The sequence below is a fragment of the Triticum urartu genome, unplaced genomic scaffold, assembly GCF_003073215.2.
Source record: "Triticum urartu cultivar G1812 unplaced genomic scaffold, Tu2.1 TuUngrouped_contig_6473, whole genome shotgun sequence".
NCBI classification, from domain to species: Eukaryota; Viridiplantae; Streptophyta; class Magnoliopsida; order Poales; family Poaceae; genus Triticum; species Triticum urartu.
The window spans coordinates 1-26,608 of NW_024117238.1; the positions used below are offsets into that span (position 1 = coordinate 1).

General features: G+C 40.5%; 2 protein-coding genes across 10 annotated transcripts; one reads left to right on the forward strand and one right to left on the reverse strand.

Annotated features, from left to right (window-relative positions):
- Nucleotides 1-46: 46 nt before the first annotated feature.
- Nucleotides 47-8,367, forward strand: LOC125530664 (receptor-like serine/threonine-protein kinase ALE2). Of its 9 annotated transcripts, none has more exons than XM_048695052.1 (18): nucleotides 47-165; nucleotides 893-1,024; nucleotides 1,127-1,222; nucleotides 1,336-1,446; nucleotides 1,544-1,720; nucleotides 1,816-1,896; nucleotides 2,048-2,152; nucleotides 2,261-2,368; nucleotides 2,439-2,537; nucleotides 2,711-2,914; nucleotides 3,006-3,128; nucleotides 3,203-3,394; nucleotides 4,555-4,650; nucleotides 4,783-5,154; nucleotides 5,368-5,625; nucleotides 5,903-6,298; nucleotides 6,713-6,956; nucleotides 7,027-8,367. In XM_048695052.1, the coding sequence occupies exons 1-18, from the start codon at nucleotides 72-74 to the stop codon at nucleotides 7,649-7,651; spliced, it is 3,513 nt and encodes a 1,170-aa protein (XP_048551009.1). In that variant the 5' UTR covers nucleotides 47-71; the 3' UTR covers nucleotides 7,652-8,367. The 9 variants fall into 9 exon arrangements, with proteins under 9 accessions (XP_048551009.1, XP_048551010.1, XP_048551012.1 ...); XM_048695053.1 differs by having other exon boundaries at nucleotides 2,264-2,368; XM_048695055.1 differs by having other exon boundaries at nucleotides 1,580-1,720.
- Nucleotides 8,368-9,271: 904 nt separating this feature from the next.
- On the reverse strand, nucleotides 9,272-13,044 carry LOC125530665 (5'-nucleotidase SurE-like). Its single transcript, XM_048695062.1, has 10 exons — nucleotides 12,747-13,044; nucleotides 12,477-12,571; nucleotides 12,305-12,372; nucleotides 12,176-12,219; nucleotides 12,021-12,098; nucleotides 11,751-11,904; nucleotides 10,692-10,844; nucleotides 10,497-10,607; nucleotides 9,914-9,979; nucleotides 9,272-9,808 (listed from the first exon to the last, which is right to left on the reverse strand). Exons 1-10 carry the CDS (start codon nucleotides 13,040-13,042, stop codon nucleotides 9,689-9,691), a joined length of 1,185 nt encoding a protein of 394 aa, XP_048551019.1. The 5' UTR covers nucleotides 13,043-13,044; the 3' UTR covers nucleotides 9,272-9,688.
- Nucleotides 13,045-26,608: the final 13,564 nt, after the last annotated feature.

A 26,608-nucleotide genomic window follows, 5' to 3' on the forward strand; every position in this document is an offset into this window, starting at 1 on the left:
GTGCAGAGTGCGTGTGCTGTGGTCAGTGGACGTGGGCGGGGGTCCGGGTTCTGCCGCCGAGGCTCCGGGAGATGGGGCGGCGCCAAGGAGGGAACGGGTGGGGCGTCTGCGCCGCCCTCGCCCTCGCCTCGCTGGTCTCCGCTGTCGTCATCCTTGGAGGTGGAGGTATGTGGAGTGGAGTTACCGGCGTGCTTCTCTCGGGTGGTTTCGCGGTTTCCTGCTGTCGTTTTAGTCCGACCAGCATCATGCGTGTCTGAATGCCGCCTTGCTCGTGAGAATTTTCGTGGGTTTAGCTGCCAAACCCCGAGCCTCGGCGTTAGTTTATTATGGCCAATCAAACTGGCTGTGTAGATTCCGCGTGGCAACTCCAGCCACCGTTGTCGGGCACTTTGATTGCTGGAATTGGATGGCAGATTGATGTTTAGAGAGCGTTGTTTGTGATCTTCAGTTGCCCCAAATCTTAAGCAGAGTACTATACGAGAGACACAAGATTTGTTTACATATTATAAAGTGGGATCGTCCACTTTTAACTTCTAATCAGTACCTAGATTAGTGTCGAGCACTACCAGATATATGATGGATGAAAGGTCACCAGCGTGCCTAATTACTTTTCGAATTATATTTTATTAGCACTTTATTGTGATTCTGTATCAGCAACGCACTGGCCAGATATATGTATGTAATCCTGACCAAATAAATATAATGATTATATGCGTGCTCAATTATTTGACTAATTATATTTTCTTTTAGAACCTTGTTTTCACTAATTAAGATTTCGTCTTACTTCCAAACGTAACCACGTTCCTTTTTGTTCTGTAATGACGACTGCAGTTATGGCTTTCTATTCTATGGCAGTAAATAATTGAATGTCATATTTACTTTGTTTCTGAAGGTCATCAGCAATCTCATGCACCTGCCTTTGGTCGTAAAGTTCTTCTATCCATAACAAGTGGCCATCCACAAATCAACCTGGATAATATACTTCACCCGTCACAACTACAAGTTCCAACATTGCAAAGCTTAGGTGTGTAACTAAACATGCCTATGGGCCAATGATTTCAAAATTTTGTTGTTATATATCTGCTGTATGATTGTAGTTTAAATTCAATTAACAATTATGTTCTAGGGCTAACTGTAAAATTATCAGCACCAACTAGTACTAGTACAGATGTTAACAAACAGTATGATCATTACGCACCGAGCCCAACAATAAAACATGAAGGTACCTTTTGTAACTCCGACTTATTATATGTTTTCCTTCAATGCCATGTCAAGATTTTTTTTTAAACACATGATTTTTTAATGGAAATGGTTTACACTCTTTGGCTTCCTCAGATGAAGCTGTGTCAGCGTCCAAACAGGCACTGCTGCCTAGAATGCAACCTAGTCTTTCACCGGATCATTTTTATCAGTCACCAGAAATATCTTCATCTATACAGAGTCCAGGTGAATTGCTGTTCAGTATGATGCTGAACTCTACCTGTATCTGTGTAACTGTGAAATCCAGTTTCGAATAACGAAAACTTCATTGCTTTATTCAAAGGCCAACCTTCCCCTCCTTCACAAATGGTTTCTCCAGCTACTCAAACAGGCAATCATCATCTTCAAGAACAAATGCCTGCAGCTTCGCCATCTCTTCCAGTTGAACCACATGCGTCTCATCCTAAAATTGCTGTGAACACTCCAGCTGCCGCACATTTTTTAACACAGCCACCCTGGTGTAAGAACTATCTGGATCTGCTTTACGTCCTCAATGTCATTACCATTTGGTCAATTATTTGTTTCTCAATTTTCATATAATTTTACCTTGACCAGCATCTCAACAGCCTCCATCTTCACCTTCCACTGGCAGTCAATCAACACAGCCAGCTCCTTTACCCCATAGATATGGCCATTGTAAGATTGTTGGATCTGATGTTATATCATGTTATTTGTTTTAGTTAATATACACTGTGTTGTTACTTTATTAGCTTAATAAAATGGTGTCAACTTCTCATATTTACCTAACCCAGAATCTGTTGCGACCTGTGATTCGTATGGCAAGCAGCTCCTTCGTCATTCCATACTCCTCCAACAGGCCAGGACACACTTAGAGTACCAGTTGCTTCACCTCCAGGAGAACCACCCAGCAAAAAAAAGCCACCACAGGAAGGTATAGTTTTTATTGATGTCTAGTCATATAGCTGGTCCATACGTTTCAAAGTTTTCAGTTTTTTCTCACCCAGATTTTGGTTTATATAACCTTTTATGTATGTGTCAGTAGTACCACCGACGCCCATCGCTCCTGCATCCAGTCAGGACAAGGATGGCATATCATTTGCTAGACCTCCAAATAACTTGCCAAGTCACAGCAGCTCACCGCCAAAAGGTTCAGTCTACCTGATTCAGTGCAGATTTTTTTCATAGCATTTCTAAAGGAGCTATTTGCTTCGGAATAGGCACAAGGGAGACTAATCATTTAACTCCTGCCGCTCCACCTTCGATACACCGGGCCATTCAAACTCCCCCACAAGAGAGGCAACGTCCCCATTCAAATGGTACTGAACTCAATCATGTCATTCTGTAGATTTATCCTCTTCATTTATGCACTCCAAATATATGATGGGCAATATCTGCTGTTTGTCCATCATTAATCACTTGTGCCGTTGACGGGACTAGGTGCGCTAAGGAGCGGAGATCACATTTTTTGTTCTTATACATCACTGTGCAGGACCAGCTGCTTCTCCAACAACAACAATCCATCCTGCCAACCATGGGAAGGCCAATGGCGTTCCAGTTGCATCACCTTTAAAAGGCAGACATCACCATTCCATAGCTGTAAATAATACACATGGGATCCATGGGGCTCCAACTGTGGCACCGTCAAAGGGAAGGCATCACCGTTCCTTGCCTGTCAATAGGACATCTGTAGAAGGTATCCCATCAAGGCACCAACCATACCTACTAGGCCACAACCATAATGAACTTATTGCCGATAGTGAAATTTATGAATTTATATTGTGCAGGACCTGTCCATTCTCCCCAAATTTCTCCCGGCATCCATAGGAGAAGACATGGCATTCCAGTTGCTGCACCACCAAAGGAACCTTCCAGCCATGTACCACCTGCAAATCATAAACACCACAAAGGTATCCACAATCCCACTAGCGAAAAGATAATTAGAAATAAGTACATTCATCTCAGTAAGTGATGTTTGGTGCAGGTTCCTTTCCTGTCATAAGCCCTGCTCCACATAGAACTGGTAATGCTTCTGCAACAAGCCATGGACATTCAGGTTTAGATCATAGTCCTGCTCCAGCACCACTAGTCTTGTCTCCATCCAGTGGAAAAGATGGAAATCCAGTGTATGCTCCGCATCACCCTCATCAATATCATTCACCTTCATATTCTCCAGGTTAGTTGTGATAATTGTAGGAAAAGAAGTGGTAATTCACAATTGTCCAACTTAATCTCATATATAGACAACAGAGTAAAGGCCAAATGGGCTAATATACGTATGTATTGCAATTTGCTCTTATTCTTTACATTATCTCATCCCTTCTAGCTCTTCAAAATGGAATGAACACAGGTTCAAACAATGTAGCTACAGGATGCTACCGAGTGATATAGAATGCTATAGGAAGCCTACACGAGATTGTCGCCCCGGGCCGCGGTCTGGCGTGCCCGGGGTTTGTCTGCACCCTACAACCACACCTTTCCGAGGGCACTAATATATTGAGTTAGGTTGGGTTCAACCGTGCATGCTGACTGACATCCTTGAGAACTGATTATGCTAATGCATTGATAAGTACACATACGTTTCATCAGTAATGCCAGAATTGTGAAATGGCCATATTTGCAGACTAAATATTACTCCCTCCGACCCATAATAAGTGTCGCAGTTTTGAACTAAGGTTGAACTAACCTTAGTTCAAAACTGCGACACTTATTTTGGATCGGAGGGAGTATGATTTAAAGTAAATATTTTGTCCACAATATTGGTTGAGACTCATCCAAGCATGCGGAGTATATCCTAGCTCTACTACGGGCATTTGGCTATATGCAAGTATTTATCACGAGGTCCTCAATTTCGATCCTGCATTAAATACGTTGAAAGTGTCTTCTTTCTCTATTCATGCTGAATCCAATAGGGCCAGAAGCAATCTAGGTTTACATGGCTTTAATATGAACTAGCCGGAATTTTCCCATGCAATTGCGTGTCAAGATCCTTTTTTTTCTTTCTATATGACTTCTTTTAGCAACCAAGCAGGTGTTCTGCCATTCATATAATAGGGGAAAAGAGTTGCAAATATTTACAAGAAAAGAAAAAAAGACTAGTTACAAACTTCATATAAAATATATACTAACTGTATTTGTGATACAACTATAAATAACTACGCATATCTGATTGATATGTAATGCTGGACCCACTATAACCGACGACGTGGATCTTTCTCTTTTTCATCTGATTAATGTAGTAACTTCTAGGCCTCCAAAGTGAATGTGTTGTTTTCTGGTTGATGAATGGTAACCTAATTATAATTGACTTATATTTATGTACAATTGTACATCCAGAACCTGCTCCACCACCTGACAATTCTGCAGTTAGAAAGCCCAGGGCTTTGGTACCAGCACCAAGTCATTCCTTGTCGCCTCCACCTCCAAATTCATGTATGATACATATACTTTATTGCCGTCTGAAATTTATCAATTCAAATATTCTGTATATTCAATTTAACCGGGCTGCTACATTTTAAGTACTAATCGCTCAGCTGTGGTTCACTCATCCTTTTTTTTTGCTAGACTGCACGGCGTTAAATTGTAAAGATCCTATGACCAATAGTCCTCCAGGAACAACATGCCTCTGTGTGTTGCCAATAAAAGTTGAGCTTCGATTAGGTATAGCACTGTACATGTTCTTTGCATTGGTCTCAGAACTTGCACAAGAAATTGCATCTGGAGTGTTCATGAACCAAAGTCAAGTTCATGTTATGGGAGCAAATGCTGCAACTGAAGACCCTGAGAAGACAATTGTCCTCATTGATCTTGTGCCACTGGGAGCAAGATTTGACAATACAACAACACTTACAGTATTTGAAAGGTTTTGGCACAAACAGGTCATCATAAATCCTACGGATTTTGGAAACTATGATGTGTTATATGTTCAATACCCAGGTGAGAGTTCTTTATAACTACTTTTGTGTTATTCATCTTAATACTGTTTTCCTTATGTTAACATCTTCCTACCTATCATGTCGGTTTTTTAATCTTTGATTTGACTTGATTCTGCAGTTGCTTTGTTTATTATTCAGGTCTCTAGTCATCTATCACTCTGTTTCTCTCTGGAAAAATGGTCATGGTAATACTTTGTTTCATTTACTCATTCAGGTCTTCCTTCGTCACCACCATCAGCTCCTGGAAATCTGAACAACAGTCTTAGCAATGGAAATGATCAAAGGTTACACCCACTTGCTGCTGATATAGGAAACCACAGAGAAACAAAAAGCAGAGGCATAATTGTGATTATTGTCCTGTCAAGTGTCTTTGCTTTAATTTTATGTGCTGGAGCTGCATTGGTGATTTATTTCAAGCTTAGAAACCACCATCATTTAACCGAAGCATCACTTACGCCAGAAAAGCCTGCAGGTAGCAAAGCCATTTTTCCTAAGGATTCCTGTTTCTGTTATTCCACTTAATACAAATATAATGTTTTTAGCTTTCAGAAGTTGGGAATTCTTGTTTTATGTTACCTATCACTGGAAAGCAACTGTTTATGAAAGATTTTATTTCATGCTTTACTGGTCAAAGCACTTAGAACAGCTTTGAGCAAAATCTGAAGGGGCTAAAGCTACAAAATTAACGTTAAACGCTGTTTTGCTTACTGTTCTTTTCTTTTTCGTCAATGCTTGCATTGGAAATGCAGATTCTGCAGTAGCCGGGAGTAGGCTAGAAAGCAGACCTATCTCGGCATCACCGTCATTCAGCTCAAGTATAGTGGCATATAAAGGATCAGCAAAAATATTTAGTTTGGTTGAAATGGACAGAGCTACACAGAGATTTGATGAGTCCAGGATAATCGGTGAGGGTGGTTTTGGCCGTGTTTATGAAGGTATTCTTGAGGATGGAGAACGGGTTGCTGTCAAAGTTCTTAAGAGAGATGACCAGCAAGGAACCCGGGAATTCTTGGCTGAGGTTGAGATGCTTAGCCGATTGCATCACAGGAACTTGGTTAAATTGATAGGTATATGCTCGGAGGAGCATATGCGATGTTTGGTATATGAGCTTGTTCCGAATGGAAGTCTGGAATCTCACCTTCATGGTAAGACTTTGTTCCTTCTGTCACTAGACCTTCAGTTTATCAGAATTCCTTTACTGTTTTCATGAGAATTTCAGTTTTACCGCTTCACTTAGCCTATTTCTTTGTTAGACGGAGACGTATTAGATTAGCGAAGCACTTTAGTGACAATAAAATTTAGAAGTATTTTTTGTAGTATTATACAGCTGTTATAATAGAGTGCACATATGAACACTGATATGCTAAGACATGAAATACCCGCACATATGAACACTGTTATGTCGCAAAACCCATCTTTTCAAACTCTTGGTACTTCTGACGGGTTACAAGCTGGTCATCCCTCTTAGGGCTTAGGCCCATGATAAGTCTGTCAATTAGGTAACCTGTATAACATGGATGTGCAAACTTATAAACAGATTATTTTATGATTCCACACAGGATCAGATAAGGACACTGCTCTGCTTGATTGGGATGCCAGGCTTAAAATTGCACTTGGGGCGGCACGAGGTCTTGCTTATTTGCATGAAGATTCAAGTCCTCGTGTTATACACCGTGACTTCAAGTCAAGTAACATTTTGCTGGAACATGACTTCACCCCCAAGGTTTCAGACTTTGGACTAGCAAGAACTGCTATAGGCGAGGGGAACGAGCATATCTCAACTCGGGTTATGGGAACTTTTGGGTAAGTTGGATCTCTCAACTCTTTCATAATATCCTCGACGTATCTTAAACTTATGGCGGGTTCTTGATAGGTATGTTGCTCCCGAATATGCGATGACCGGGCATCTTCTAGTGAAGAGCGATGTCTACAGCTACGGTGTCGTCCTCCTCGAGCTTCTTACGGGCAGGAAACCTGTAGATATGTCAAGGCCTCCAGGGCAAGAAAACTTGGTGACGTGGGCCTGTCCTTTTCTGACAAACAGAGATGGTTTGGAAACACTCATCGATGCATCACTTGGAAGTAGCATCCCGTTAGACAGCATCGCAAAAGTAGCAGCAATTGCTTCCATGTGTGTTCAGCCAGAGGTGGACCAGCGGCCGTTTATGGGGGAAGTTGTTCAGGCCTTAAAGTTGGTATGCAAAGAAGGCAGTGAGTTCAACGAGTCAAGAAGTTTTAGCCAAGATTTGCACATCCAAGACGCGGAGATTATAAGTAGGGCAAGTCTGGATATGGATGCAGGCCCAGTGCTGTCTACCGAGCAGTTCACTGCATCGGCGCGTTACGATACGCTGGATGCCTCTGGTTCTTTTCGGCGGTATTCAAGTTCAGGTCCTCTGAAGGTCGGCAGAACTGAACGGAACAGGGAGCGAGGTTTATCAACAGGTAGCTCAAGTGAACACTGTGGTCTACAACGATTTAGGATGGATTCAGAGTAGTCAACGTGCGGGCTCATTTTGATGACCTGCGCAACGAGGAAGTACCATTGGCTTATTTTCTGCGAGCGGGCCGGACTTCATATTTACTGTGAATATTTCAGAAATGGAAACGATGCCATAAACGGTGTACCGGATGAGGAGCGACCCAGTGGTGGATGGCAATGTAGGCCTGGCATACATAATAGTTGTGCGGGCTTTCTGTAGCCTTTTCCCTAACGAACTGCACCCGGGGAGCTTCACAATAGAACAAGAGAACTCCGTTTGCTGGTTCTTCAACTGCAAGTCCTTGTGCGGGCTGCAGAAGAAGTGCAGCGGAGGATTGCACTTCAAAGGAAATTTCCCCTTTCCTCTGGGGAGAGTGCGTGTGGGTGGTTGAGCTTGTCGAGACCATGGTAGAACACACGTGAAAGGTAGTGGCGAAATAAATATAAGATGTAGGATATGACTCTTCTCTTTATTATTCAGTCCTCTTATTCAGTTCTTAGGAGAAGATATGTATGTGTTCAATTTTGTATCTCTGCCCCTTAATATATATAGGTGGCTTGATAAGTGTAGCTGAGTAGGAGTTTAGCTCTCCTTTTCTTGGAAAGTGGAGAATAGACTGTAGGGGTTCAAATCCTAACACTCATTCTTGGACCGCTACTCGTAGTATGTTCCAGCTCTGGTAAAACCTGCAAAACCCTATTACGGGAAAATGGAGAAAGGATACTTGCATACTATGCCTTTGTTGCATGAATTGCATCGTAAAAAATCTTGCGTTGAGAAACTTCAGTAAAATTCGAACAAGGGAAGAAGTGTACAACCTTGTCTTTTGGCCATGAAGTTTCTCCCCCCTGCATTCTGCACTTTTCTAAAAGCCTGTTCGGAGTCCCTCCGCTCCACAACTCTGTTCCTAGAGCAGGCGGGGTCGACCCGAATACTATTAACTCCATGGAGTTGGCAGTGCGGAGCGGAGCGAGCTGCAATTAAAATTTGTGGAGCGGGGAAAGAGGTGCTCTGCAGGTCCGAGGATTTCATGGACTACCGAACTGTCTCTAAGTCTTCTTATTCCAATTGCTTGGACTGATCTCCCAGTGTGACCGTAGGAAATGACTTAGTGAATAGATGTACTAGATTATCACAAGACTTGGTCGCCCCCTCAGTCGTCAAGAGGAGCCCGCCTCCGACGACGACTGGGAAGAGGCGGCCGAGTGGTCGGACAAGGAGGCTCCGACGGCTTCAGACCACTGAGGATGAGCAAGAGCAGCTCATGGCCGGGCTCTGTGCGTCCCTCTTAGATGGGTTGGCCCAGGTGCCACCGTCGCCACTGCAAAACCACGGTGTTCAGGTTGGTTTAATTAAGTTTTTAGTTTAGTTTAGATTAATTTTGAATAGTTTGGATGTAATATACATCAAACTAGTTGAATTCCGTTAAATTTAAATCCAATATATCAAACTATTATAAATTTCATCAAATTTGCAAGTTTGAAATGTTTAAACTGAGATAGCCTTAACGTGTCAAGGGACATTTAAGGGCGCCCATTTAAGCATCCACGGTGGAGATGCCCTAACACTAGCACGAGAATGAACTGAAGAACTATCGTAAAAAAGCAAGTTAATTCTGGCACCGCTCACAGCATGTCAAGAGAGACCAACAAACTTAATTGTTGAAACTGCATTTCAGGTTACATGAGGTCAAAATATTTTCGTACGACATGGTCCAGAAGGTACAAATCAAAAACCAATCACACCCATCCGATGACACAACACCTTTCTGGAACAAACCACACTGAAAGAATAGTGGGGAGTGGCAGTATTCGTCTAGTAGATGCAGTCGCCTACATGATCACTTCGAAACTGTAGGGCTCCAGCATCAAATCATTTTACATGACGAAGAAAATCGGCAACTGTTGGAGAAGACCAACAAAAATAAAGACTGCACTGAAGAAGCATGGAATGCAAAAGACAGACAAGAATCAAGCCAATAAAGCAAGGGGAGAGGAGATGGACACCAAGGCAAGGACTAAAGCACCTACAGTGTACATTTCTGCGTGTTTGTTAGGTCGCTGGAGCTTCCTTTTCTTCGGATACAGCCACAGCTGCTGACAGCCAGTCTGACGCTGGAGCTTCGAGTTCAGGCTCGACATGGCCGTGCACATTCAGAGGAGTGACAGATATCTGTAGGTTGTAGAAGGGGGAAACGATTAGGCACCTGGAGAACACAGCACACACACACACACACACACACACAGAGAGAGAGAGAGAGAGAGAGAGAGAGCTCACAAATCCATTTTCCAAAGCTCTCACATCGATATCGTCATCCAAATCTTTGTGCAGCTTCTCAATGAACTGCATTTTTTTATGAAGCCAGGTAAGAAAAGGATGCGCAGAAAGCTTTGACTGTGTTTAAATGTGCTTACTAACATGCTTGATTCAAGGGTATTCTAGATGAATTTTGGAGGATTCTCATCCTTAGGAAATTTTCCCTTATTCCTTAGGTTCATTTGTACTAGATTTCATAGAAAAATATCCATCCACTCTAACCTCATCCTTACGAAATTTTATCTTTTTCCTGTGCACAGCCAAACAACCATATAATTCACTATGTTATAACATTATTCCTATATTTCTCCTATCCTTGCGTTTTACAAATCCTGTGAATCAAAGAGGCCCTCAGAAGTCAGGAGTACACTTTCACTTCTACAAAAATAAACACTAGAATGACCTTAGGCTATTTACAATCTCCATATGACCATAAGTACCTAGTTTGGTTGCTTAAAAGTTCATTTTTGTTTTGTGCCTGGCCAAAGGAGTGGAGCTATGTGTTTTGATTGTGCTATACAAGAGCTCTCGAAAATACATTTACCTCGGCACGGAAAGATTTCTTCACTACTTCTCGAGCTTGTTGCTTCCCTGCAGCTGCAACAGACTCGACCTCAACTGTCTTCCGCTGAGTACTACCTCTGCGTGCAGCTCCCTGAAGATAAAAGGATAAACCAATTTTATATTGCACTAATGATGACATGATAAACTTCTTTGTAGTAAAAGATTTGCTTCATACTGCTGCAGAAGCATCCTTCCCAAGCTGTGCAAGCTGAATACCAAGGCTTTGATGCATGCCCATGAAGTGAGCAGCAGGTTGAGGCCTACTTGTCGACACAGCTTGCCAGCTTTGAGCAGGACTGTATATGCTTTGCTTGGTCAACTTGAAACCCTGGCATCAGGAGCAGGAGAGAGAGAGAGAGAGAGAGAGAGAGAGAGAGAGAGAGAGAGAGTTAATTATGTGTTAAAAAGGAACCAAAACTACCAATGTGCTGAAGATTTTTGCCTGTCACAGTTGTGAAAAATAATACAAATTTAAACAGAAGATTCCAAAATGACCTGACTTCCCCATTATCAACATATAAACAAATACCATTGTTCCTCCAATTTAGTAAGGTTGATTTGTTGTACATCTAATTGCAGCATTGTCATTAATTCTTAAATAGAAATCAGGTGTCCCTTTTGTCAAAAAAAAATCATTAATATTATAGGATGGAGCCAAAGTAAAGCTAACTTATGAGTTATGACCATGCTACTCCTGGTGAGGTCCAAAGCAAAATACCAGATCAAGAGACAAATAGATACACATCGCAGTACTATGATAGATAAGTCATCAGCAGAAGAGAGTTAACCACTGGAGACACGACACGGGTTTTTATCTAAAAAGATAAGGTTCAGGTGTCAAAACAGGGCAACTTCTGTGTAATACATTTTTTCTATCATTGGATTGTCAGTGAGGTGTGCATCACGTGCTTCAAATGGACAGACACTTCGAAAACGTAGTTCACTGACAACATACATTCTACATTATAAATTGCAGAAACTTGTTGATTTACACTTTAGACTAGCCTCTAATAAACGTAATTGGTATATGATGCTCTGAAGTTGAGGATATAATAAGTTATATACTTATATGTACTGCTCTGGGTCACAAACAATAGCAATAGCATGGTCCAGTATGCTTCTCACTAAAAGACAAAGTGGACAACAAGTAGAAGGATTCATGTACTTCTACAGCTATGATGCTATTTTTGGCTCTAAATGGAGTTTGAGTACAAAGTTTTATTCACAAAATAACCTTATTTGCAGCTGGCGAGCTTGGAACCCCAACATTCAGCAGGCACCCTTTGAGGAAAGTTCCCTTCTCAATATCTGCCAAGGCAGCATGTATCAGTGGCAAACACAGCCCAGCTGCATCCTTGAAGTCATCGTCTTTGGTTTCATCCTTCTTCCTAGTTGCATATATGCACCACTTGTTATTAGCTTGTGTTACCGAGTGAATAAACCATACCAGGAATGATATAATAGATTTGGGACACAGTTTTAATGTGACTAATCGCATACCCACCAATTCAATGAGATTGCAATTGAAGGTACCCCACACATTAAGGCCTCTCTTGCAGCAGCAATGGCAGAAGAGTGGAACCTACACAGATTTGTAATCAATTACATAACTAAACTGAAACAGACTATAAATGGGCCACTTGTGAAACAAGAGCATACATCTCATAGCCGCAGTTTGGCCCAGTATTGATACCGCTGATCACCTGCAAACCAAATGGAATCATCCTCTCAACGACAAAGCATAATAAATCCACCTTTTCCCCTAAGCATAGTTAACAAGCACAATACCAAAGCAGGTGCCGACCAAGAAAATAGCCTCCCAGATAATGCCAATGAGATACAATCCACCGGCGTCCCTACATTAAGAGTCGTCGCAATTAGCATAGAGGAAACTCACAGTACCCAATGGATGAGGAATGGTATGATACAAATGGCGCACAAATGGAGGAAGAACCCTCACCTGATATCTCAAAAGCCTTCGCCCCTGTAAAATGGACGGATGTCGCAGACACAGTCTGCCGGATGGTAATGGAGTGACCACAGACAGGTTTGTCCCTTCAAATTAAGAAAATGTTGTGATTAAATTGCTCTAAGAACCACAGGGATGATGATTAATGATGGATTAGGGAGTTACAGTAGTTCACGAAAAAAATCCAGCCAAAACGATGAATCTCAAGAGAAAAATGTAACGTGGAATCAGGAGGTTGGGCGTTCGGATTGGGGGACATACGATTCAGGGGCGCACACGTGGACGTCGCATCGGCCGCCCTTGACGAGGGCGTCGACGAGCGCCGCGAGACCCGGCGACTGGATCCCGCCGGCGCAGGTCAGAAGTACGACAGGCTTAGCCGGCGCGTCATCGGCCGCCGTCTGCCTGAGCTCGCGGCCATCGGTTTCGCCGGAGAGATGGACGGGCGTTGGGAGAGAGAGGGGGAGGGGGAGGGGGGTACGGAGGAAGGGAGGAAGAGGCAAATGTTCCAGGCGAAGCGGAGGAGGAAAATGGAGTGGAATGGGGTGGGCGCGCATAGTTTATGGATTTATCCGGACCGGGCCCGCTTTACGTGTCGAGCGAGCGTCTTTTTGACCCGCACAGATTTGAGGGAAAGGTCAAGTATACTGCTCAAGCAAAAGTGTGCCAAAATTGCTTTGTCAATTGTCATCGTTCGTTAGTTAATCTCACACTTCGTCCCTTTTCTCGGGTTACCTACTCCACGATCTTCAATTGTAAACTTCCGACTATTTTTTTACATATATAATTATTTTATGCCCAATCCTATCTGTTTGATTTGTCCCTAGTTTCGGAAAACCTTCAGTTATGCCCAAGCATGTTTGCTCCTCTTATGCTTTTACCCTTTGTTTGATTTAAAAACTTCATAACAAATATTAGCTTAGAAAAATGCAAATAAGATATCAAAATGTTCAAAAAGACATCACTTATATGTGCATGTCATTTGCATTCATGACAAAAGTCTTGTTTATATTTTTTTAGGTTTAATAACTTTAAAAATGTTAATAAGCTTGTGTCGCTTAAACAACACTTTTGTCGTGAATACAAATGACATGCACATATAGGTGATATTTTCCTGAATATTTTGATATCTTATTTGCATTTTTTTATAATTAATATGAATTTGTTACGAAGTTTTCAAAGTAACAGTCAAAGGGCAAAAGCATAAGAGGAGTAAACTCACTTGGGAAGAACGGGGTGTTTTCAAAACTAGGAGCAAATCAAACGAAGGAGATCCAACTAGGGGCATAGATTGAATTATCTCCTTTTTCTTTTCTTTTTTTGAAGTCTATCCTTAGAGCATCACCAACCATTCCCCTAAAAAACTCTTCCTAAATATCCCTCGTCCCAAAATAAGTGTCTTAACCTTAGTACAACTTTGTACTGACACATTTTTTTGGGACAGAGGGAGTATGATTTTACCCTGTGTCCATATAATTTAGGGGAAGTTGAGAGGTGAGCTGCTTTTACAGTTTTCGTAAAAAAACTAAAATCTAGTTTTTTTCATTGTGTCTTTAAATTAATGTACAAATGAGATATGCATGTCAATTCTATAAACATAGTAATTCAAAACAACATTATTCCAACAAATATAAGTAACATTATTTGCAACCACAATATATGAAATATGATTGAAAACTCGACGCCAAATTCGAACACAACTAATGTTCCAAATCATTTGGAGTAAAAAAATCATGAGTGAGTTCATTGACCAAGAAGCGACCAGAAATGTTCAATAAGATCATCACAAAGTTGTTCATGCCCCGCCTGGTTTTCAATTTGGCGATGCATTTCAAGAAATTTCTGGAGTCGTTGATAGTCCCTCTGTGGATCAATAAGTGGTATGTGATCTTTGTTTCCCTCATTCACATAACCCTAGTTCTGGTGGATGTTCCCGCTCGTCTTATATGAATATGTTGTGCAAAATCACACACGCTATCATGATGCACCACAAAATCCTTTTGGTGCCCCAATTGTGTAGGGCCACAAACAATGGCAAAGCATGCTTGCAGAACTCCAAATGCACGTTCAACATTCTTCCTACATGCTTCTTGACACCATAGTCTCCGCAGACAACGAGATAGACATGTCAAGTTCTTCTTCCTCATATGAGCTTGAGTCCTAAAAAACTCAATGAGAGAGTTCATCTACAAGGCAAAATCACATAATTTAGATGGGGATTCTTTGATAGATAAAGAATTTGGGTGAGCAAATCGTCAAACACCTTGGGGATGAAAGAAAATGGTGACCGGTTGGGCAAGGTCTGGTGAAGCAGCGATGATCACACACGGGAGGAGGTCGGCTGGAGCAGAGAGGGTGACGAGCGATTGTCGACAGTGAGAGGAAGCTGGCTGGAGCGGGTGGTAGTTGTTGACTGCCAGCCGAGACGTGTGTTCAAGGGAGTTGATTTTTCGACGGTTGGCACCCGCCACGTTTAAGGGAAATTATGAGGGAGCTCCATCCCCCCCTATATGGATGGGGAGTAGGGCTGATTACATGAGGCCTTGTATCTTTTTTCCAGTTTTATGGGAACTGTTGGAGTTTGGCCCGGCTCCATCTAAACCAGAAATTTTATGAGATAGGGAATTATTGGTGATGCTCTTAGGACTTGATTCATTAAAAGAGTAGAAGAGAATCCTAATTACATGCCCAATGCACTTTTGGATGTGCATACAAATTTCTATGCATGCATCGAACTCCATTTTTTAGTGAGAGAGATAATGAACTACAGATTTACATATCAACCCAAAAAACCCGGCTTCGAGAGGTTAAAGATAAAATCATCGTCTCCATAGTCAAAGCATTTGCTTGGAGAACTGCGAGAAGAGTTTTGTCTTCAGGTTTGAGACAAAAAATTGTAAGCATATTGCAATGGGGTGTGTTAGATGTGTTCCTTTTTTTAAAGAGATCCATCTCTTTTTGAGAGAGACCAAGCAATTGGTGGCTTTCATATATTAATCACGAAGCAGATGGAAACAATGTTCTATCAAAGGTGATCAATAGAAATATAGAAAAGAATAGAAAAACCAAGTGACTGTGTCCTAGACTAGGCGGCGCTAAGTACGTCGGCTGGTCATGGTTCGGGCTAAGGACCCTAATATAACCCAAGAATATTCCATGTTTGACATGACCCATGGCGTACTTAAGATGAAATCCTCCGAAGACTTGGCGCACACTTCAAGACATTCAAATCATATGCATGCTTATCCTCCCTATATGTAACCGAGCTACATGTAGACCTAGTTACCGCTAGTGTCTATATAAGCCGAGGGGTTTTAGACCGTAGGATAAGATTCATTCACATACGATCTTGAGGGAGATCATCTTGTACTTTGTACTCCACCCAAAATCAATACAATTGAAGCAGGACGTAGGATCTTACCTCTTCGAGAGGGCCTGAACCTGGGTAAAACATCGCGTCCCTCTTTGTCCTGTTACCATCAAGCTAAGATCACTAGCTCGGGACCCCCTACCCGAGATCCGCCGGATTTGACTCCAGAATTGGTGGCCCATGTAGGTCCCGATGAGTGGTCAAAGCAGTTTGATGCCATCATCATTCAACGATCAGATCTGCTCTAGTGTAGTTTCTACGCCAGAGCGCCTACCCTTGGTTCAACCGAAACACTTGAGAAAGTTGAAGCTCCAACTCCTCGTCGGGACATTGATCTTGACAACCTAAACCATGTGAATGCTTTCTCTTCCATGACATTAGATCTGGCTGACGAGCCACAAAGGATCACCGGCCAATGAATTGTTACGTTCACCAGACCAAGCCTAGAATGAATTGTTGTGGCACACCTTACCAAATTGAATGTGGCACACCTTACCAAATTGAATGATCACTGGTACAACGAGCTGCTATACAAACAATTTTTAACGCATTTCCACAATGTCATTTTAAACCGTCGCCTTGCTAGTGTGTGCGATAGGGGGTCCTTCCCACACGACCCAGAACTGTCATGGATAGGCCCTTCGGTCACACACACTGTGCAAAATAAGCTCGTGTGTGATCGGGTTAGCCATCGCATACAATTTACAAGCCCAATCATTTCTGTTCATAAGTACACCCCACACAGTGAATCCCAGAGAAACATTTCCTTTCATATGTACATCCCACACAGTCAATCCAAGGAGTACATTTCGTTCGTATGTACATACCAGACAGTCAATTCAAGAAGTACGTTTCCGTTCGTATGTACATCCCACACGATGAATCCCAGACAAACGTTTCCGTTCGCACGTACATCACACACAATTTTCCTCATCAAATTGTCTGTGATAGCGTTGCCATTGCAGACAATATTAACAATTTAATCGTTTGCATTATTGAATGCATCACACATGGTGCGTCGAAGAAACTGTGTGGCATAGGTTGTCCATCGCACGCACTTTTTATGTGAAAAATGTTTGCGCAAGGTGGCCTAACACAAACAGTTTTCAAGAGAGTCGTGTGTGATTGTACATTGATTCAACACGTTTTCTTCCTAGAAACTGTGTGTGTTGTATGAGGTCATTGCCCACGGTGTTGTCTCAATAACCGTTTGCAATAGAAAAATCTAATAAGCATGCCAATTGGCCTATTATTAATAATTCATTTATTAAATAATTGACATTTCATATTAACCACACGATAAATTTCATTTTCGTATTATGGAACCATGATTTTATAATTGAAATACATCAGAGTAGAACATCATATAGCTTCAACACTCAGTTATACCATATAGACATATAGCTAGTTACCCCATTACAAAACAACACCAGCACCAAGTTTCACATGCAACATCTATAACCTTTGGATATTAGCATCATAGACGGTAGATAGACAAATGAATCTCATCTGAAAAACTGCTAAAGTGGAAGGCGAATATTGAGCCTTCATTGATGTTGAAGGTTTTTGCAACTTTAGGCCAGTGCCTATGGATGATTTACCGTCCATCCTTCGTTCTCTTGAGGAAGACTTTAATATTGTATCGTGGGTGTTGTATGACTACCTTCCTTGTCTCTTGACCATACAGGTGGTTTGAGAGGTAATCATCAGTGAACTGCTTTGGAAAGGCCTGAAAACAAGATATGCATAAATATCTTTTCTAAATTCAGAAATGGCGCAAAGGAATAAAAAAGATAAGGTATGATAGTTAGTACCATCATGTAGTGCACTGATGTTTTCTTCACTGTACAGACAAAGATCTTGTTGTTTTTCGTCGCTAGTTTCTTTATCCTAACAAGCTTTCTGAGTTTCTTAATTTGACTGGTATTCATGGACAACTCATTTCCCCATATGCAAAATGGGTTGAACACTGGGTCAAAACCTCTGATAACACGACCTACATGTGCAAGACCAAATTATTAAAAACCTAAATATCAGAATGGTTCCTACAATTGCACAATAATGTTCTATTAGACAAAAGACCATGCATGTGCAAACCTCGATCGTAAGCCTCAGTGCTTCCTATTGTTTCCTATTGTTGATGAAAAATAAGCACATTACAGATTTAACAGATTAATTCAAGCCATATGTAAAAGCCATTTATCCAAACCAAGCATGATTAAGAACTAGGGAATATAGCAATTGTATATGTTTCTCATGTATTTAGTATAACCAAATTCGATTTATTCCTCACATGCATAGCAATACAAAATTATACCCACAACAATTTAACACCGCATTGCAGAATTGAACCAAACAGTTAACTAAACACCACAACAAATGAACCAAATATTAACTGAGCACCACATTGCGCAATATAACATACTCCTAATAGAAGATCAGATAGTTAACCAAACCAAGCATGCTTAACAACTTGGAAATATAGCAACTGTATTTGTTTCTCATGTATTTAGTACAGCCAAATTCGATTTATTTCTCACATGGAAGACAAAAAAAAATGCACCCAGAACAATTGAACATCACATTGCAGAATGGAACCAAACAGTTAACTAAACATCACAACAAATGAACCAAACATTAACTGAGCACCACATTGCACAATATATAACATACTAGAAGATCAGACAGTTGACCAAACCAAGCATGCTTGACAACTTGGAAATATAGCAATTGTATTTGTTTCTCATGTATTTTGTACAACCAAATTTGATTTATTTCTCACATGGAAGACAATACAAAATTGCACCCACAAGAAATAAACATCACATTGCAGAATTGAACCAAACAGTTAACTGAACATGACAACAAATTAACCAAATAGTTAATAAGTGAGCACCACATTGCACGACATATATAACATATATACTAGAGGATCAGATTGCATGGTAAAAGTACATAAGACAATTCACTAGAATTTGTGAAGGAAAGGCAGGAGCAGCAAATGCAATAGGTAAACTGAACATGCTTAACCGACCTAGCTAGCTAACTGAACATAGGTCATTATAGTGAGATAATAAGACGAGCTACTCCTCATCGTCGGAGATATCGATGACGATTGGCTCCTTGGACTTGGAAGAGGGCGAGGCCTCCACATCGCGGGTGCCTTCCTCATAGTGGTGAGTTTCTTGAGCCACTCTAGGCACCAACCTGCTGGCTCTCGAGTTGAGGTAAGAACGGGCACACTGAGAAAACACCTTGTAGTCTTCGTCGAAGGCACCAACAGTGGCTTCGAGAAAACATCACGAACTATCGTTTAAAGCAGCAAACCACATGGCAGCGTCGGCGCACGACGCATCGACGGTGAGGTGCTCCTCCAAGATCCGGGGGTCGGCATGAATGGCAGCCATCGCGAGCTCATCACGCATGCGGTCGTGATTTGCTTCTCCGCTGCCAAATGCTCCTTGAGCTCCTGGCTATACTGTGTGCACCATGGCTTGGGGTGGCGCTTATTTGGAGGATGGGTTGATGATTTGGGTGGAAGGTGTCGCTCTGGCCGTCGGGCCATGTGGGTTGTAGAAGGAGGAGGAGGATGGGGGTCTTGTGTGGATTACTGATACGTCTCCAACGTATCTATAACTTTTGATTGTTCCATGCCATTATATTATCAATCTTAGATGTTTTATATACATTTACAAACAACTTTATATCATTTTTTGGGACTAACCTACTAACTTAGTGCCCAGTGCCAGTTGTTGTTTTTTGCTTGTTTTTTACTTTGCAGAATATCAGTACCAAACAAAGTCCAAATGCCATGAAACTTTTTGGAGATTTTTTCTCATGATAATAGACCCTAGAAGCTTCTAGAGGCCATGAGAAGATGGAGGAGTGGCCCGCTAGGCACCGGGGCGCGCCCTGGTGGGTAGTGGGGCCCACAACCCTTCATTTGACCTACCTCCGCCTCTATAAATACTCTAAAATATCAAAACCTACAGGGGAGTCCACGAAATACTTTTTCCACCGCCGCAAGTTCCAGAACCACGAGATCCAATCTAGAGGCCTTTTCCGGCACTCTGTCATAGGGGGAAACGATCACGAGGGGTTCTTCATCATCCTTGCTGCCCCTCTGATGAAGTGTGAGTAGTTTACCACAGACTTATGTGTCAGTAGTTAGTAGCTAGATGGCTTCTTCTCTCTTTTTGATCTTCAATACAATGTTCTCCTCGGTGTTCTTGGAGATCTATTTGATGTAATGACTTTTTGCAGTGTGTTTGTTGGGATCTGATGAATTGTGAGTTTATGATCGTATCTATCCATGAATACTATTTGGGTTTTCTCTGAACTCTTTTATGCATGATTATTATAGCTTTGTATTTCTTCTCTGATTTATTGGTTGGGTTTGGCCAACTAGATTGATTTATCTTGCCATGGGAAGAGGTGCTTTGTAATGGGTTCGATATTGTGGTGCTCAGTCCCAGTGAAAGAAAGGAACATGACACGTATGTATCATTGCTATTCAGGGTAAAAAGATGGGGTTTATTCATACGTGAGTTTATCTTATCTACATCATGGTATCTTGCTTAAAGCATCACTTTGTTTTTCCATGAACTTAATACACTAGATGCATGCTAGATAGCGGTCGATGTGTGGAGTAATAGTAGTAGATGCAGGCAAGAGTCGGTCTACTAATCTTGGACGTGATGCCTATATACATGATCATTGCTTTGGATACCGTCATAATTATTTGCTTTTCTGTAAATTGCCCAACAGTAATTTGTTTACCCACCATATGTTATTTTCTCGAGAGAAACCTCTAGTGAAAACTATGGCCCCCACGTCTATTTTCTATCATATATTAAAACCAAAAATACCTTGCTACAATTTTCTTTTATTTATTTTACTTTTTATTTTTGTTTGATCTATCTATCAAAAACTATACCATTTAATCCTGCTTGTAACCATTGAGGGATTGATTACCCCTCTATGTGTTGGGTTGAAAGTATTTGTTGTTTGTGTGCATGTGTTGTTTATATGGTGTTGCTTGGTTCTCCTACTAGATTGATAATCATGGTCTCATAACCGAGGGAAATACTTATCTCTATTGTACTGCATCATCCTCTCCTCTAGGAAATCCCAACGCAGCTCACAAGTAGCAGGAAGAATTCCTGGCGCCGTTGCAGGGGAGACATCGTCAACATCTATCAAGTACTTACGCTTAAATTTTAATCTACTTGCATTTACTTTATTTTCCATTTGCCTCTCATTTTCATCTCCCCCACTTCTAAAAGTCACTTTATCGTTATGGCTAGTTCTTCCCTTGCTACGTGCACCCCTAAGAATGAATTTCTCAATTTTAAGCAAAAGGGGAGGAGAGAATTTAAAAGATGCCTCGTATAGGATTTGCAATGCTCATAATAGATCAACTCGTAAGCAATCTACTATCGTTCTTCTTCATAATTTTTATGTGGGAATTACTACTTGGTATGGATTTGTGCTTGACACTATTACCGGAGGGAATTTCTTGATGTGTCCCTATATGGATGCTTTCAATGCTATGGGAAATTCAGTGGGATCACCACCTATCATTGTTAATGAAACGATTTTAACTTTGGAGCATGTTATGCAAATGTTGGATGCTATTGAAAAAAAGATGCCTACCGTAGAGCATATTGACAATTTGGATAAAAAGATTCATAACCACGTCACTCAATTTGGATCAAAGGTAGGAATTACTCTAAAGATGCTAAAAGAGAAAGAACCAATAATTAATGAAAGAGTAGAACAAAGTTCCGCTAGGATCGGTAAGTTGGATGAAATTATTAATAATTTGGGTTCCGCTTTTTCTTCTGTTAAAACTATTGAAAAAATTACTCCTAGCAAGAATTGCAAGTTTATTTACATTCCTAAAGACAAGGGTGCCACAAATAGCAACAATAACGAAGATCTTAAAATGATTAGAGTTCACCCCAATTTTGTCGATTTGATGAAGGAACCAATATATAGAAATAAGTCTCTTGATTTTGTTCCTAGGAATGTGATTATTAAAAATATATATGCTAGAACTCCTAGGAATTATGGTTGTGTAATTGAGGAATTGGAGACCAAAGACGACAACACTTGAAACTTTGCATTATGCCTAGTTAGGGGCGTAAAACAATAGAGCTAGTTGGGAGGCAACCCAATAGTTTTTTTTGTTTTCTTTTTTGTTTTTCAATAAATATGCAACTATGCTGCTGTTATGATTGTGTTTTAGTGTTTTAATTAGTGTTTGTGCCAAGTAAATCCTTTGGGATGATTTGGGTGATAGTTGATTTGATTCTGTGCATTAACTGAAACTTTTGCGTCCAGTAGAAGAATTGTTAAAAATTTCTGGAGCGTGATAAATTCTGATTTTTTTACACTTGATTGATATACAAATTGCTCACGTTGTTTTTAGAATTTTTGGAGTTACATAAGTATGGTCAAAGTTCAGATTACTACAGACTGTTCTGTTTTTTAGAGATTCTGTTTTTGTTGCATTGTGTGCTTATTTTGATGAATCTATGGATTGTATCAGGGGTAAGCCATGGTAAAGTTAGAATATATTAGCTATAATGGAATAAAAAATATGAATTGGTTTGCAACAGTACTTAAAGTGGTGATTTGCTTTATTATACTAACAGATCTCACAAAGGTTTTTTTAAGTTTTGTGTGATTGAAGTTTTGAAGTTTTGGGTGAGATCACGATGATGAAGGAATAAGGAGTGGCAAGAGCCTAATCTTGGGGATGCCCAAGGCACCCCAAGGTAATATTCAAGGACTCCCAAGCAACTAAGCTTGGGGATGCCCCGGAAACCATCACCTCTTTCTTCTAACGACCATCGGTAATTTTACTTGGAGATATATTTTTATTCGTCACATATCATGAGTTTTGCTTGGAGTGTCTTGTATTATATGAGTCTTTGCTTTCTTTATTATTTAGTTTGTCGCAATCATCCTTGCTGAAAACACTTGTTTGAGAGAGCCACACACATATCATGATTTGCTAGAATACTCTATGTGCTTCACTTAAATCTTTTGAGCTAGGTAGTTGCTCTAGCACTTCACTTATATCTTTTTGAGCACGGAGGTCTTTATATTGTGAAGAAATAAAATCTCATGCTTCACTTGTATTGTTTGGAGAGTTGGAAAATTGTAAAGAAATATGCTCTCATGCTTCACTTATATTATTTTGTGAGATGAAAATTTTGAAGAAATGTTTATGCTCTCTTGCTTCACTTAGATCTTTTTGAGAGTTAAGAATAGTAATGGTAATTTGCATGAGATATGAATTTGGTCCCAAAGTGATAGATATCCAAGGGTCATATAATAAAAACTTTCATGAAGATCATTGGATATTATGAACTTGATTCATTGCAATAGTTTTGCAATATGGAGATAGTGATATGTGAGTCATGTTGGTGAGTAATTATGCTTTATTAAGTAAATTTGTGCTAAGGTTTGTGATTCCCTATGCATGCACGTAAAGTCAATAGTTATGAAATGAAATTATATCCTACTTGTGGTGCATTATTCAGTGTTGATTATGTTCAATGCTCCTTTATGACCGTTTTCGTTTTTTGGTTGGTTGCTTCTCAATCTATTTGCTAGCCTTCCCTTATACTAACCAGTAATATTGCTTGTGCATCCAACTCCTTGATAACCCACAAGTATAGGGGATCAATTGTAGTCCTTATGACAAGTAAGAGTGTCAAACCCAATGAGGAGCAGAAGGAAATGACAAGTGGTTTTCAGCAAGGTAATTTCTGAAAGCACTGAAATAGTCGGTAATAGGTAGTTTGATAGCAAGGTAATTTGTAATGGACAAGTAACTATAACGGTAAATAAAGTGCATCAAGGTAGCCCAATCCTTTAGTGTCAAAGGACAGACCAAAACGATCTCTTATAATAAGCAAAGTGTTCTTGAGGGCACACGGGAATTTCATCTAGTCGCTTTCATCATCTTGGTTTGATTTGCGTTCGCTACTTTGATAATTTGATATGTGGGTGGACCGGTGCTTGGGTGTTGTTCTTACTTGAAAAAACCTCCCACTTATGATTAACCCCCTCGTGGGCATCCGTAACTACGAGAAAAGTATTAAGATAAAATCTAACCATAGCATTAAACATTTGGATCCAAACCGGTCCCTTACGAAGTAGCGCATAAACTAGGGTTTAAGCTTCTGTCACTCTAGCAACTCATCATCTAATAACTACTCCAAAATGCATTCCCTGAGGCCCAAAGATGGTGAAGCGTCATGTAGTTGACATTCACATGACACCACTAAGGGAATCACAACATACATATCATGAAAATATCGAACGCATATCAAGTTCACATGATTACTGCAACATGACTTCTCCCATGACCTCAAGAACAAAAGTAACTACTCACAAATGATATTCATGCTCAAGATAAGAGGGTTATTAAATAACATAATGGATCTGCATATAATATTCCACCAAATAAACCATATAGTAATCAACTATAAGATGTAATCAACACTACTAGTCACCCATAGGTACCAATCTGAGGTTCCGGTACAAAGATTGAACACAAGAGATGAACTAGGGTTTGAGAGGAGTTGGTGATGTTGAAGATGTTGATGGAGATTTCCCTCCCAAAGATGAGAGGGTTGTTGGTGATGACGATGGCTTCGATTTCCCCCTCTGGGAGGGAAGTTCCCCCCACGGAATCACTCCGCCGGAGGGCAAAAGTGCTCCTGCCCCAGTTCCTCCTTGAGACGGCGGTGCTCTGTCCTAGAAGTCCTCCTCTTATTTTTCTAGGTCAAAATGACTTATATACCAGAAGATGGGCACCGGAAGTGGGTGGGGCTGAAAACAAACCATCAGGGCGCGCCTGGGGGCCTGGCGCGCCCTGGTGTCTTGTGGTCACAAGGTGGCCCCCTCCGGTAGTTATTTGCTCCAGTATTTTTATATATTCCAAAATAATTCTCCGTAAATTTTTAGCTCATTTGGAGATGTGCAGAATAGGTATCTCTGACGTAGCTTTTTCAGGTCCAGAATTCCAGCTGCCGGCATTCTCCCTCTTTGTGTAAACCTTGCATATTATGAGAGAAAAGGCATTAGAATTACTCCACAAAGCATTATTATACATAAAAACATTATGAATAATAGTAGGAAAACATGATGCAAAATGGATGTATCAACTCCCCCAAGCTTAGACCTCGCTTGTCCTCAAGCGAAAAACCGATATCGAAAAACATGTCCACATGCTTAGAGAGAGAGAGGCGTCGATAAAAACAAAATACAAACATAGCAGCATCATGCTTATTATTATAACAACAACAAACTTTATCATATAAATTCTCATGAACAAGTAACAATTCATCACAACATCAAAGTAAAAGCATAAAATCCACTAAAAACCAACAAACTATGTTCTCAGTCAACTTTGCAACTACAATTCATCATCTTTTCAGGAAGGGTCTCGCATCGGAGCCTTTTGGCAAGTCCACATAATCAACCATCATTTAATCTTCCATGATTGCTAACACTCACCTTATACCCATGAGCAAGAAGTTTCAATCACACACATAGAAATATAGGGGCTTATAGGTTTGCCTCCCAACGTATTCACCTCAAGGGTGATGTCAACAATAATAACTCATGCTCACTCATATCCAACTGGATATATGTGTCTAGATCTTTCATCACCACATGATGCTTGCAAAAAGAGAAAATAAAAAAGGAATAGGGGAGAATACTTTGACTCTGGCATAAAAGTAAATAGATGAAAGTAAAAGATAGGCCCTTCGCAGAGGGAAGTAGAGGTTGTCATGCGCTTTTTGGTTTGTATGCCAAATCCCTTAATGCGAAAGAACATCATGTTATATTGTCCCTTATGATAGCAACCTTTATTATGCAGTCCGTCACTTTTATTACTTTGCCATCGCAAGTTCATACAACACTCAATTTTCTCACACTAAATGATCAAACACTTTTCGAACCAATTTTTATCGCCTTATTGCGCCGATGACAACTTGAAGGATCTTACTCAATCCATGGGTAGGTATGGTGGAATCTCAAAACAAGATTCGGGTTTAGGGTTTTTGGATGCACAGGTAGTATCTCTACTTAGTGTGGAATTTTGGCTAGCAAAGACATTGAGCAAGCACCACATGTTGAAGGATCTATGAAAATATAACTTTTGTGTGAATATGAACAAACATAAATCATTACATTGTCTTCCTTGGCCAACGTCAACAATTTTGACATATAATATTCAATGGGGGCTCACAATCATAAAAGATGTCCACGATAGTGTATTTGCATGTGAATCTTCTCTTCCCTTATTAATTCTTTCTTGAGTTGCATCATTGACCAATGATGTGTTTGTCAATCTCCAATAAATTTTACCACTTATACTTTTACTTATGTGATGTCACTACTTACCATAAGATTAGCATATGATCTTTTCCAATTATTTCATTTTATTTGATTGCAACATAAAAGTAAAGAAGCAAAAACTCAAACTAAACTTTATTATATAACTCTCGCTCAATTACATAGATAGATCACAAGAACTAATACTCGAAGATAGATCATGCTAAACTTTTATTCAACTAACTCATGATAAAACTAAAGATCGAACTAAAATAGGTAAAGGCGATAAAAGTGATGGTGATACGATACCGGGGCATCTCCCCCAAGCTTGACAAAAGCTAAGGGGAGTGCCCATACCCATGTACTCAAGTCTCCTTTAGTGGGGAAGATG